We start from the raw sequence: 15,450 nt of genomic DNA on the forward strand, positions 1-15,450 counted from the left end.
TTTAATTTCTGAGTAATATTCCATAATGTATGTGTGTGTATATATATATATACACACATATATATGTATCTCCATCTATCTATCTATCATAATTTGTTTATCCAGTCATAAGTTGATGGCTATATGGGTTGATTCCATGTCTTACCTATTATGAATTCAGCTGCAATGAACATGGGGTTACAGATAACTCTTTCATATGCTGATCATTTCATCTGGGTAAATTCCAAGTGGTAGGATTGCTGGATCATATGGTAGATCTATTTTCAGTTCTCTGAGGAATCTCCATATTGTCTTTCACAGGGGCCGCATCAGTTTACATTCCCACCAACAGTGAATTAGGGTACCTTTTCCCTACATCCTTGCCAGCATTTACTGTTTGTAGATTTCTACATGAAAGCCATTCTAAATGGGGTGAGGTAAAATTTAATAGTGATTTTGATTTGCATTGCTCTGATGGCTAGTGATCCCGAGCATTTTTAAAAAGTGTCTATGGCCATTTGAATTTCTTCTCTTGAAAAATGCCTGTTCAAGTCCTTTGCCCAATTCTTAACTGGGTAGTTTGTTTTGTTGTTGTTGAGTTTCTTGAGCTCTTTATAGCTTCTGGATATTAAACCTTTATCAGTTTCATAGTTTGCAAATATTTTCTCCCATTCTGCCAGCTGCCTCTTAACTTTGCTGAGTTTTCTTTTGCAGTGCAGAAGCTTCTCAGCTTGATGTAATCTCATTTGTCAATACTGGCTTTGATAGTCTGTTCTTCTGGGGTCTTTCCCAATACATCTTTGCCTATGCCAATGTCTTGCATAGTTCTCCCAATTTGTTCTAGGTATTTGCTACTACTGAGTTATAGAATGAGATCCTTGATAGACTTTGAGTTGATTTTTGTATAAAGTATATGGTAGATATCTGGTTTCATACTTTTTACACACTGAGATCCAGTTTTCCAAGCAATATTTGTTGACGAGACTGTCCTCTCTCCAGGGATTGATTTTAGTTCCTTTGTCAAAGACAGCTTGGTTGTAGTTGCATGGACTGATTTCTGGAGTTTCTATTCTGTTCCAAAGGGCTATATGTCTATTTTTTTGCCAGTAGCTGGCAGTTTTGATTATAAATGCCTTCTTGTATGTCTTGAAATCTGGTATTGTGATGCCTTCTGCTTTGTTTTTGTTTGTATAACATTGTTTTTGCTATCCTGGTCTGTGTGTTCACATATGAATTTTCACATCAATATATTTCTAGAACATAGAAAAATGTTATTGGTGTTTTGATTGGGATCATAATGAATCTGTAATTTTCTTTTGGTAGAATGGATATTTTGATGATATTAATTCCTCTGATCCAAGAACATGGAAGTTTCTTACATTTTTTGTGTCTTCCATTTCTTTCTTCAAAGTTTTGTAATTTTCATCATAGAGATCTTTGACCTCCCTGGTTAATTTATGCCCAAGTATATAGTTTTTCTGTGGTTATTATGAATGAGAATGACCTTAGAAGTTCTTTCTTACCCATGGCATTGTTTGTGTATACAAAGACTATTGATTCTTATGTGTTAATTTTATATACTGTCACCTTACCAAACTCTTTAATGAGTTCCAATAGTCTCATAGTGAAGTCTTTCAGTTCCTTTATGTATAGAATCATGTCATTTGCAAATAGGAATATTTTAGCTTCCTCATTTCTAATTTGTATCCTGTTGATTTCTTTTTCTTGCCTGATAACTCTAGTTCCATATCTTTGTGAGAATGCTTCCAACTTTTCCACATTGAATAAGATACTGGCTGTGGTATTGTCATAAATTGCCTTGATTGTGTTGAGGAATGTTCTTTTGAAACACAATTTCCTTACGGTTTTTTATTATGAAAGGATGTTATATTTTGTCAAAAGCCTTCTCTGCCATCTATTGAAATAATTATATGATTTTTGCTTTTCAGTTTGTTAATGTGATGTATCACACTGATTTGCAAACAATGAACCATCCCTGCATAATGGATAAATCCCAAATGCTCCAGGTGAATGATTTTCTGATATGTTTTTGGATTTTATTATAAAGTACTTTGTTGAGGATTTCTGCATCTATTTTCATCATTTACATTGGTAGATAGTTCTCTTTCTCTATTGCTTCTTTTTCTGATTTAGGAATTAAGGTGATTCTGGCTTCATTGAAGGAGTTTGGGAGGATTCTCTCCCTTTCAATTGTTTTGAATAGCTTAAAAAGAATTGCAATTAGTTCTTTAAATATCTGGTAGAATTCAACTGTGAAGCCATCTGGTCCTGGGTTTTTTTTTTGTTGTTGTTGTTGAAAGGGTCTACTACTGACAATCTCCATCTTGGTTATTGGTCTGTTTAGATATATCTATGTATTCATAGTGAAATTTTGGTAGATTGTATGTGTCCAGGAATCTAACCATTTCATCCAGAATTTATGATATGTTCACATAGCTCTTTGTAGTAATTCCTGATGATTCTTTTATTTCTGTGGCATCTGTTACTATATTTCCTTTTTCATCTCTGATTTTATTCTTCCCCTCTTTTTATTTTTGGTTTGTTAGGTCAATGGTATATTACTTTTGTTTAATTTTTCAAAAGCCTGGCTCATCATGTTACTGAAATTTTGTAATTTTTTGTTTCAATTCTGTTTATTTCTTCTTTAATTTTATTTTTTAAAGATTTATCTATTTATTTGAAAGGCACAGTTACAAAAAGGCAGAGGCAGAGGCAGAGAGAGAGAGAGAAAGATCTTCAATTTGCTGCTGGTTCATTCCCCAAGTGGCCGCAATGACCAGTGCTGGGCCCATCTGAAGCCAGGAGCCAGGAGCTTCTTCTGGATCTTCCACACAGGTGCAGGGGCCCAAGGACTTGGGCCATCTTCTACTGCTTTCCCAGGCCATAGCAGAGAACTAGATCAGAAGTGGAGCAGCTGGGTCTCAAACCTGCACCCATATGAGATGTTGGCACTGCAGGCGGCAACTTTACCCACTACGCCACAGCACTGGCCCTCTCTAATTTTAATTAATTCTTTCTACCTACTAATTTTGGGTTTGATTTGTTGTTTTTCTAGATCCTTGAGATACTTGGATAGCTGCTTTATTTGGTGCCTTTTCAATTTCTTGATGTAAGTACCAATTGCTATGTACTTCCCTATTAACACTGCTTTTGCATATCCTATAAGTTTTTGATATAATGTATTATAATCTTCATTCATTTTAAGAAATTTTTTATTTTTCTTTTGATGTTTTTCTATGACCCACTGTTTATTTAGGAGTATGTTCAGTTTCCATGTGTATGCATATCTTCTAGAGATTCTTGAGTGGTTGTTAATTTCCAACTTCATTCCATTGTGGTCAGAAAAGATGGTGGTATGATTTTGAACTTTGTTGGAGAGACATGTTTTATGGCCTAGGATATGGTCTATCCTAGATAAAGTTCCACGCACTGATGAAAAGTATGTGTATTCTGAAACTATGGGATGAAAGGTTCTGTAGATGACAGTTAGGTGCATTTGGTCCATAGTGTCAATTAGTTTTATTGTTTCTTTGTTGATTTTCTGTCTAGTTGATCTGTCCATTGATGAAAGTTTCCCACTGACTTTGACTCTCATCTGGAGGATTGGCACTGGGCTGGGAACCAAGTGCTTCCATCCCCTCACTTTATTAGACTCTGGAACTAAGAACTGACAAGGTGGAGCACTCAAAGGCAGTTGGCTCTGGGAACGCCACTGCTCTCTACATGGACATGCAGCCTTGGAGGGCTGAGAGTGGATCCCTGTACCCTGTGACTGCGGAAGCCTTGCACACTATCACTGTGGGAATTCTGTGACTGCACAATAGGGCATGTGATGTAGCTAGTCTATGTACAATCGCTGTGTCTGGCTTCAGAGGCTCAGAATGCTCTGATTGGCTGGGGTAGGTCATTGCAAAGGGTTCCACGTTCATAATGAGCACCACATAGATCCATTTTGAAAATTATGCTCTTATATGGTTGCAGGTTGTAGCCACTGTGGGCTAACCCCAGGCTTTGATTACCTTGTAAGAGAAGAGGTGAGGGTGAGATTACACCAGTAGAGATGTAATTACATCAGCACACACCAGGTTTGATTACAACGGCATACCCTCCCTCCTGCTGACAACAGAGAATATCTATCACACACAACATGTGTCACCCTGGACTTCTGATCGACCCTTGAGCATTTACTAGAGTTCTTTGGCCCAATATGGCCCACAGCTATGGATATCTACTGAAGAATCACAACCTCCACTAAGTCATAGAGGCAAAGTTCAAATATATAAGCCATCATAGGAGAAAACCAACAAATGTTTCCACAAATCCCTAAAAGTAAATGCAGAAATACAACAAGAACAAGGAAGGTAATATGAATCCCTGAAAGGAACAAAACAATGGTTCAATATTAGAAGATAAAGAGACTGGTGAAATGCCTGAAAAGTAATTCAAAAGAATGACCATAAGATTACTCAAAAACACAGAGTAACAAATTCTTGAAATAAAGAAATTAATATATAATATGGATAAAAAAAATTTTACTGAGATAGAGATATTGAAGAGAAATCAAACAAATATTAAAAATGAAAAATTCAATATGTCAAATAGAAAATACAATGGAAAGCCTTAACAACAGACTTGGTGAAGAAGAAAAGATATCAGAGCAGGAACACAAATTCTTCGAAAAATCTAACTCAGTCCCCCTCCCCAAAAAATGAAGAAACAGAAACACTGAAAACAGTGTTAGAGATTTCTGAGATACTATCAAAAGACAAAACATACATGTCTTAGGAGGTGCTGAAGGTGAGGAAAGACAAAATACATTAGAAGGTGTATTCAGTGAAATAAAAGCAAAAAACTTTCCTAACTTTGAGAAAGAAAGGGACATCCAACTATAGGAAGCACATAGAATTCCTAATAGGCACAATCAGAAAAGATGACACATCATAGTCAAACTTTGAATACAAATAAAGATTCTAAAATATTCACAAGAGAAAGGAGAGCCTACGTTCAGACAATTGCCAATTAGACTAACAGTTGATTTCTCATTAGAAAAACTGCAGGCTACAAGATAATTGAGAGACATAATTCAAATCCTAAAAGAAACTGTCAACCCAGAATACTGTGCCCAGCAAAGCACTCATTTATAAAAGAATATATATAATAATATATATAACATATATTATATTATATTATATTATATTATATATATTATATTATATTATATTCACATATAACATATTCATAAAACAGACTTAAGAATCAGTTGTAAGGCTGGACAAGTGGTGACAAATTCAATTTTTGTGTTTTGGAGATCTTTATTTCTTTTATAAATTCTTTTATATATAATATATATAAATATACATATATAATATATATAAATATAATATATATAACATATATATATGTTATATATATATATATAAATTCTTTTATATATAATATATATAAATATAATATATATAACATATATATATGTTATATATGTTATATATATTATTATATATATTATATATATAAAAGAATTTATAAATATATTTTATATATATAATATTTATTTTATATATATATTTTATATATAATATTTATTTATATATATTTTATATATATAATATATATTATTATATATATTATATATAATAATATATATAACATATATAACATATATATGTTATATATATTATATTTATATATATTATATATATAAAAGAATTTATAAAAGAAATAAAGATCTCCAAAACACAAAAATTGAATTTGTCACCACTTGTCCAGCCTTACAACTGATTCTTAAGTCTGTTTTATGAACAGAGAATGATAGTCATCATTATGAACAAAATAAGGGAAGAAAATCTGCTAGTAAAATTAAAAAGGAAATTCACAGCAAATAAAAAGAATATCTATGAATATCACATTAACAGATTGAAGAATAAAAACCATATGATTATCTCAGCAGATGCAGACAAGGCATTTGATAAACTACAAAAACCTTTCATAATAAAAACCTTAAGCCAAATGGGTTTAGAAGGAACAATCCTCAATTCAATCAAGACAATTTATGACAAACCCATAGCCAGCATCATATTGAATGTGGAAAAGTTGGGAGCATTTCCACTAAAATAAGGAGGCCCAATTTCACCATTGTTGTTCAATATAGTTGTAGAAGTTTTAGCCAGGGCCATTAGGCAAGAAAAATGAACTGAAGAGACATAAATTGGAAGGAGAAAGTCAAATTATCCCTATTTGCAGATGCCATGATCCCACATGTAGAGGAACCAAAAGACTCCACTAAGAGACTATTGGAACTCATAAAAGAGTTTGGTAAAGTGGCAGGATGTAAAATCAACACACAAAAAGTAATAGCCTTTGATTACACAAACAATTCCATGGCTGAGAATGAACTTGTAAGATCAGTCGTATTCACAATTTCTATAACCAAGACAAAATTTAAATGCCTTGGAATAAATTTAACCAAGAATGTGAACTATCTCTATGATGAAAATTATAAAACAATAAGGATAGAAATAGAAAAAGACACCAAAAAAAAGTAAAAATCTTCTATGTTCGTGGATTGGAAGAAGTAAAACCATCAAAATGTCTATACTATAGAAAGCCATTTACAGATTCAATGAAATCCCCTACAAAATACAATCACATTCTTTTCTGATTTAGAAAAAATGATGCTAAAATCCATATGGAAACATAAGATACACGAATTGTTAAAGCAATCTTTTTTGTTTAAGATTTATTTATTTATTTATTTATTTGAAAAGCAGAGTTACAGAGAGGCAGAGGAAGAGAGAGAAGAGAGGTCTTCCATTTGCTGGTTCACGTCTAAGATGGCCACAATGGCCATACCTGCACTGATCTGAGCCAGGGGCCCCGAGCTTCTTCTGGGTCTCATATGGGTACAGGGGCCTAAGGACTTGAGCCATCCTCTACTGCTTTCCCAGGCCATATCAGATAGCTGGATCAGAAGTGGAACAGCCAGTACTTGAACGGGTGCCCATATGGGATGCCGGCATTGCAGGCAGCGGCCCTACCCGCTATGCCACAGAACTGGCCCTGCCAAAGCAATCTTAAGCAACAAATATAAAGCCAGAGTCCAAGACATACTACAAGGCAGGTATAATCAAAACAGCCTGATAGTGGCATGACAGTAGACAAATGGAACATAATAGAAACATAAAAGAAACCCCAGAAATCAACTGATGCATTTACAACCAACTGATCTTTGACAAAAAGCTGAAATCAATCCCTGATTCAGCAAATGGTGCAGGGAAAACTGGATCTGCACATTCCAGTGATATTGGACATGGGAAGACCCGGAAGAAGTTCCTGGCTTCAGGCTTCAGATTGGCGCAGCTCCTGTTGCTGCGGCCAGTTGGGGAGTGAACCAGCAGATGAACGACTTCTTTCTCTGCCTCTCCTTCTCTCTCTGTGTAACTCGGACTTTCAAACAAATAATAAATCTTTAAAAAAAAAAAAACCTAGCCAAACAAAAATTATTCCACAGTTATTTCAAATGGATATTATTCATCTCTACACAAGAATATACTGTGTGTAAAAACATATTGTACACAATTTATAGAAAGATAGAAAATGTTCATAGAGTATAGTATAGGGGTGCTCTGCTCAGGAACTCATTGTCAAATAATCATCAGTGATCAACCAACATAAATCATCACTTTATCCAATCAACTAAACAATAAATGTAACAAAAAATCAGAACCTTTTATCTGAAAAATCTACTTGATATATTTTCTATGATTATTGCATTGTTCCAGGAAGAACAGAGATCACTGTATTTTAATGACAACATGAGTTGTGCCAGGGGTGATCTGCTATGTTCTAAAAGCTGAATCCTAAGATCCCAAATCCAAGTAATGGTATCTTCATCTGTGAAACAGATTTTCCTTGACTGATCAAATAAAACTTTGACATATTAAAAAATAACATATATTGAGGCCGGTGCTGTGGCGTAGTGGGTAAAGCCTCCACCTGCAGTGCCAGCATCCCATATGGGTGCCGGTTCGAGACCCGGCGGCTCCACTGCCCATCCAGCTCTCTACTATGGCTTGAGAAAGCAGTAGAATTGGGCCCTTGTGCCCACATGGGAGAACTGGAAGAAGCTCCTGGCTCCTGGCTTCAGATCAGCACAGCTCCAGCCATTATGGCCAACTGGGGAGTGAACCAGCAGATGAAAGATCTCTCTCTCTCTCTCTCTCTCTCTCTCTCTTTCTCTCTCTCTCTCTCTCTCTCTCTCTCTCTCTCTGCCTCTCCTCTCTCTGTGTAACTCTGACTTTCAAATAAATCAATAAATCTTTAAAAAATAAAATATATTAAACACACCCTGCCTACCTAAGGACAAAGGGATATGTGGAAAACAATATAGTTATCAACTGGACCTCGGTAAAAAGCTATTGGGGAGGGGGAAGTGAACATGAAGGTTTGTCAAATAATATTTTTGAATGAAAGCATTCTTCTAGGTCTTAGTCTAAAGAATCTTGTGGAATTTTCCCCCACTTTTTAACACTCAAACTTCCGAACAAGAATTAACTCTGAAATATTCTATGGAACATAAAATTTCAGAGGTATATTCTACTCCTTTCACAATTTTTGTACATAAGATAAAAAGTATTCACCTATGTTTCCAGCCCAGCTTCATGCTAATATGCTTGGTAAGGCAGTGGATGTTGGTCCAACTATTGTGTTCCTGCTACCTACCTATATGGGAGACCCAGTTGGAGTTCCAGGTTATTGGCTTTAGCCTGGATCAGCCTCAGCTGTTGCAGCCAATTGGGAAATGAATCAGCAAATGGAAGATCATTCTTTGTCTCTCCCTCTCTCTGTATCACTCTGCCTTTCCAATAAGTAAAGAAATAAATCTTTAAGAATTCAAAGGATTGGGGCAGCATTGTGGCACAGCAGATTATGCAATACCAGTATCCCATATGGATGCTGTTGGTGTCCCAGCTGCTCCTCTTCTGATCAGCTCTCTGCTAATGAGCCTCAGAAAACAGTGAAAGATGGACCAAATGCTTGGGCCCAGGATACCCATGAGGAAGACCCAGATGGAGTTCCAGGCTCCTGGTTTCAGTTTGGTCCAGCCCTGGCCATTGTAGCCATGTAGGGGGTTAACCAGTGCATGGAAGATCTCTCTTTCTCTTTCTGCCTCTCCCTCTCTCTTGGTAACTCAGCTTTTCAAGTAAGATACATTTTTAAGGGAATTTTTTAAAAAAAGAATTCAAAGTATTTATACAGAAGGCCAAGAAAAAAAAAAGTTTAGAATCTTTAACAATGAAAAATGGGACTGGGAATGGGAGAGGGAGGAGGTGAACGGGTGGGAGAGCTCGTATGGTGGGAAGAATCACTACATTCCTAAAGTTGTACTTATGAAATGCATGAAGTCTATATTACTTAAAAACAAGGTTTATTTGGGGGGGGGAGGAAATAAATTTTTAAAAAAGATAGAGAGATTAACATTCACCTCAGCTATTTTAAATATATTCTAGAATGTGACATTAACTAACATGAGATAATAGCACATCCATATATACACATTATCCACCCATTGTATGTTACTTGCCCTAGCATTCAATTAAATACAATCTACAAAGCCTATTAAATTCAGTATGGAGGCATAAGATTATGACAGCCATTAGGTTTTTAAGTGAGTTAAAGATAGACTGGTTAGGAGGCCTTTTTCCTTTTGTTTCTCTGCCATTGATTGCAATGGAAACTAGAATACCAATATTTTTAAGATTTCATTAAAAGTGTGATACTGACTTCCTGTGTGTAAGTCACATCAGGTTTGAAACTTGTTGGTTACTTGAATTTACACTTAAAGCAATATCCATTTGATGAAAAGTTTTTAAGAAAAGCAACAGATTGACCCATTTTTCTCTCCACTTAAAAAAGAAAAACTTAACTACAGATTTATTTCAGGAATTACCTCTAAGGCAACTGTATAATAAATATTCATTTTTCTTTTTTCCTTTTCCCCATCTGTTTCTCCACCAAAACAGTATATTGTAAAATTTAAGTCATACAAATGACAGTTCTTGCAAATAGACTGGTGCCCTAGCTTTATTTTTTTAGTTTTCTCTCATTTTCTTGCGACCAGATGTAATTGGTCATTTACTAACTGAAATGTTTCTATTTTACAGGAAAAGGGCTTTTCTGTTTAAAAAATATAATGAATTAGAAGCTGTCTTGTTTGGTTTTACCATTATCATAGCATTTGAATCACATTAAAATTTGACTAATTAAGAATAAGTTATCTTTGAATCTTAGAAATACAAATATTTGAAATAAGGGAAAATATTGTCAAACCTGTCTCCCTTCATATGAATAGGCTTTTACATTTAATATTGCCTGTTGGAAATAAAGAAAGGAATTTATTGCCTTTGAGGGTAGGGAAAGCCAAAAGACAGTTTATCCATTGGCATAGATTTATCTAAAGAAAGTATTAAAAATTCAAGCCCTTCCTAAAAAGGAGTGAGGATGATACCTCACTACACTTTTTAAAAACAATTTTGGTTTTTCAATAACATATAAGTACACCTGAAAATGTAAGTTACATAGCAATGGTTGCACAAATATGCCTAGAAAGGTAAGTGAAAACTAAAAGTACGTTTTGTGGCAGTGGCGTCAACAATTTTAAAGGATGTATATATTGTCACTTGAGGAAGAGCAAGATCATTTGTGAGGATGTTGGGGAGACAGCTAAAGCTACAGCATCTCAGATGTATGTAACAAACTTTACTGGGTTGCATTCACCACTGAGGGTACCCAGTCACTGAATCACAAAGATTATTTCACAAGTCTCCAGTTCTTAAGATGACTTATCCTGTTGCGGAACAACCAAAAATGATAACATTCTCTTTTGAAAACAGACCAAAAGACAGTAAAATATGGTTGAGCCAGGGCTTTCCACACAGTAGTTAGGAGTTGCTCAAAAGAGTGGAGTTCTAAAATTCACTTTGATTTTCTTAAACTTACTCACTTGTGACCAATCTCATGTGCAATGGTAAAAGCTGAACCCAGGCCAATGTCTTCATTAATGCTGCAGCTCCTTTCAGGCTCACACATTCCAGCCACAGAGGCCAAGCCTGAATAAACAGAAAGAGACACAAAGGGTCAAGCCAAGGTGTTTCAGTCTTAAAAAGCCCATACTTATAAATGCCTGGATTCTTTTTAATAACCTCCATGCACAGAAGGAGCAGTTGGCAAAAGGTTAACTTTCTAGTCATTTGCAAAATCACTGGGGGGAATTTCACTTTGCCGGCTAGACATTAATATTTTTTGAACTGCAGTCAGTGCTGGAAAATGTCTAGACTAGGGGTTAGATTTATAAATTTTACTTCTGGTAACTTGGGACCACCTAGTAACTTGAGCCAGAAGAGGGAATTCAAGAAAGCATTTCTATTTTAACATTCTTCAGGCTGTAGAAAGCAAAATATATCCACATTATTTTTCTAAAGAGATCTGTTTAAATTTAGTGGGTTCATAAAAATACATGAGCAACTTTTTAGTTGCAAAACAGGGGGATCCCAAATCATTTTTAAAAATGACATTTTTATAAAAACAAAAAGGAGAACTGCTGAAGATGGGACAATGCATACTTTTAAAAAATCTTTTGAAATCAGTCCTGATAGTGATGCAACAATTTCTCTTCATATTTAAATGGAAGAAAAGTCATTCACACTTTGAGTGTAGTTTCCCTCTCTCCCATTCCCCTAAAATGCATTGGAGTTTTGCTAAAAAGCAACAACTACTGTGTTAATTCACTGACTCCAGTGAAATGCTATGTTACTCCAGGTATTCTCCCCTTGGGAATTTCAGTATGTAAAAACTTCAATATTTACTTCCAAATGAATGTTAGGCTCTGTGAAGTAGTAAAGAACTTTAAAACAGTGCTTAAAAAAAGAATTTTTGTGCAAAAGGACTGTCATCTGTTATAAGGAAACAGATAACAAATCCTACTCCACACATATAGAGACAAGAAGTTACTTAGAAGAAGTTAAAGGAAAAGTAGGAAAAACGTTTTATATATTAGTAGTCTACTACTGTCACCCAAATATTAAGAAATACCTTCTACCAAAAGTGATTTCAATTCAATTCAATGAATATTTACTGCATGCAAGAAACAATGTTCTGTTGTAGGTACAATTTCTCCATGGCACTAGTTTGGAACAGTAAATGCTATTCAATTTGTGTTTTTACTGATGAGAAAGCTCTAGGCATTGTGTTTCTCTATATTTCCTAATATAAAAGTCAAAATAATTACAGTATACTGGAACAGAGGCAAAGTTAGTGCTGGTTTGCTAATAGATTTCTTTGCCTACTGTTTTATATGGGAGGAGACCCAAGTTGGGAAGGGAGTTGAATTCCACCCTGCTGAGTTTTTAGAAATACTGATGATACTCTTGTGCTGCCCTTCCATTCATGTAGAGGTCTTGGGAACAGAAAAAGGAGATGTGAAAATAGGAAATTATTAAGGAGAGATGATTTTTTTTATTAATAGAAAATAATGAATACCACTTCCAATCTCCACGAAAAGAAACACACACACACACACACATACAAAAATCAGAATTAAAAATATTGTAGTTTATCTGATTTTAAGCTATTGGAGTCCATATGGCTCATCACATGGGAAGAAGAAAGCTACACTGAACACTTTCTCTTTTGAGGTCATGAAACGTAGTTTAAAAAAAATTACTAAGAATTATCGTTAAACTAATATTTCTCCTATTTCCCAAAACATATTATTCCATGAGTTAGCTGTTTTAGTTTTGCTGTTGCTGTTGTGCTGTTTTTGGTACATGCCATGTGGCTGTATTTTCAAGTAAGAATTCTCAACAATTCCCTGAGATGTATATAGAAGCACATATTTATTTCTGATATCTGATAAAATGGTTAACTCTCCTAAAATATAAGACAGAATATATTTAGAAATAACTACTAATTATTGAAACACAAATGTAAATCTTAACTAGAATAAGGAAATATTTTAAATGTTAATGTATTTTCACAACCCCCCTCATTTTCTGTATCCCTATAAAATTAAAGCTGTCAAAGTTCTTATGTGTGATTGTGTTAATAGGGGTTTGATTACTATTTGAGTCATTTAGATTTCCTCAGTTTGATGGCCATAGTTTGCACCCTTAAGCCAACTTAATCAATTGATCATAGAGTTACTAAACAAAAAATATGCAAAAATCAGTATAAAAGTCAAAATGAAAGTTACTAGAATGACAACTCAAAAAGTAACAGCCTGATCAATTTTGTACTGATATATATTTTCCACACAGGAAATTAGCACATACATGAAATTTACTCAGCTTTCATTATAAGGGATACTATAAAATAATATATAACTGTTCATATTTTTAAAATAATTTATGCTGCACTTGAAAAATAAAGTATTGATTCCAGAAATTAATAAACTATCAAAGTTGGAACACACTATTTGAAAAAAAAAAAGTAGCAAAGGAAAACTCTTCAATTTCTTGGTAACAATAACAAAAGCACTATATAGTAGTATTACTAATGTCACAATGAAAGATACATTCACTATTAATAATCTATCCTCAAAAAGAAGAATAGACTACACATGCACATACATACATATTCACACACACACAGAGGTATATATGAGTACACTTCAAAAATGTTCATGGAAAGTTGAAGTAAAAGGTAAGTTTCTTTTGGCATAAATTTGGAAATTCATGAACATGAAAGGACTTCAAAAAGTTCATGGAAAATGTATTCCATGAAAAAATTAATGAATTTCAAAAATTTTTACAACTAAAATAAATGTATATGCTAATTATATTTTCTACAAACTTTTTGAAGTACCCTATTGTATATACACATATGCAGTCACATGCTACATAACACTTCAATTCACAATTGACTGCATATACCACAGTGATTCCATCCTGATTATACTGCCTAGTGACACAGCCATCTTAGTGTGTGTCAATACATTATATGATGTTAGCACAACAATGAAATAGCCTAAAGACACATCTTTAAGCAGCATGTGACTATATACATATTATTGAAAAATACCAGCTCTAATTCATATGTGTATTTTCTTTGGAGCTTAGTATTTACTGTATCTAAACCAGATTAAGCACTTAGTAATATTTACGGATACATAGAAATTCAACATTTACAGAATTTGAATGGTAAATACAGGAGTTGAGGTAAATAGTATAGATAATTTCTACATTAAACACTACCAGTTCCTCCTTACAGTACTTCTTTACTAAATATCTTTATATTTTCTTCTTTAAATGACTTTAACAATATCCCTGTAACAAAAAGGCAGGCAATATTTGCACTTTTCAGGTAAGAAAATTGAGAAACAAAGAGCTTAAATAATCTGTAAAAGGCAATGCACTGAAACTGTCAACAGCAGTTGTAGGCTCCCAGTTGGATTATGTTGGTCTTACTAACCTAAACACTATGAAGAAAATCTTTTTGAGGTGCGCTGTCTCAGCAAAAAGAGCACTTTCTGTGTTACAGATTTTAACTAATTTGTCCACCCATAATACTCAGAACTGGCTAATTGGAATTTCCTCTATAGCTATAATTCCTGAGAGCAATGGGATAAGAGAACCTGAGAAGGCAGGTACAATCATCATGAGACGTTTTAATTATGGAAGAGAAGGAAATTGAATAACACTTTTTCTCCTACATCTGGAGGCACATAGGAATTAACTTCATAATTGTATTTACAGGTAAGAAAATTGAAACTTGTCATAGAGACTAGAACATTTACCTCTGGTTGCTTAACTTCTGAGTCTGTAAAAAGCCTCTATGAGACCAAAAAAAAAAAAAAATCTATCATAGGAAAAAAGTTCCTGCTCCTTTAAAGAACCCTAACTGTGTAATAATTTAGTCTATTGGAAAACTAGCATTTTCTCCCTTGTATTTGCAGTTGACTTTCAACCAATATGAAACTGCATTTTATAACAAAACATTATTTTTACAATATAGAATACTACAGAAATGCATTTTAAGAAGCAAATGATACTGGGGTGGGCATTTGGCATAGTGACTTCAGTTGCTGCTTGGAATGCCCATATCCCATATCAGAGTGCTGGGAACAGGCCTAGCTACTTTGCTTTCAATGCAGATTTCTGTTAATGCACAGATGACGGCTCAAGTACTTGGGTCCCCGCCATCCACATGGGAGACCCGGATGGAGTTCCAGGCTTTTGGCTTCAGCCAGGCCCAGCCCTGGCTGTTACAGGCATTTGAAAAGTGGGCAAGCAGATGGAAGCTCTCTCCCCTGCCTCTCCACCCCCTCCGCCTGTCAAATAAAGTGAAAATTAAACAAACAAATAAGAAAATAAATAAAGCAAGTGATTTTTAGGGAGCATAAAAAGAAAATTCTGTTCTATTCCTCTCCTTCTGGTTATATTTTATAAAATTGCTTCC

The 15,450-nt window shown here is 34.5% G+C and overlaps 1 protein-coding gene across 12 annotated transcripts in view; it reads right to left on the bottom strand.

The window, feature by feature from the left end:
* ADAMTS6 (ADAM metallopeptidase with thrombospondin type 1 motif 6) overlaps positions 1–15,450 on the bottom strand; it is a 329,021-nt gene that overhangs the window by 163,712 nt on the left and 149,859 nt on the right. For all 12 annotated transcript variants that reach the window (XR_009868073.1, XM_062212084.1, XM_062212085.1 and 9 more), the window contains one exon: positions 11,000–11,105. Coding sequence is in view for 11 of the 12 variants with exons in the window: in XM_062212084.1 (XP_062068068.1) it covers positions 11,000–11,105 (106 nt within the window). In the remaining variant the exon portion in view is untranslated. The remainder of the gene's footprint in view (positions 1–10,999; positions 11,106–15,450) is intronic.

The sequence above is a fragment of the Lepus europaeus genome, chromosome 15 (assembly GCF_033115175.1).
Source record: "Lepus europaeus isolate LE1 chromosome 15, mLepTim1.pri, whole genome shotgun sequence".
NCBI lineage: Eukaryota > Metazoa > Chordata > Mammalia > Lagomorpha > Leporidae > Lepus > Lepus europaeus.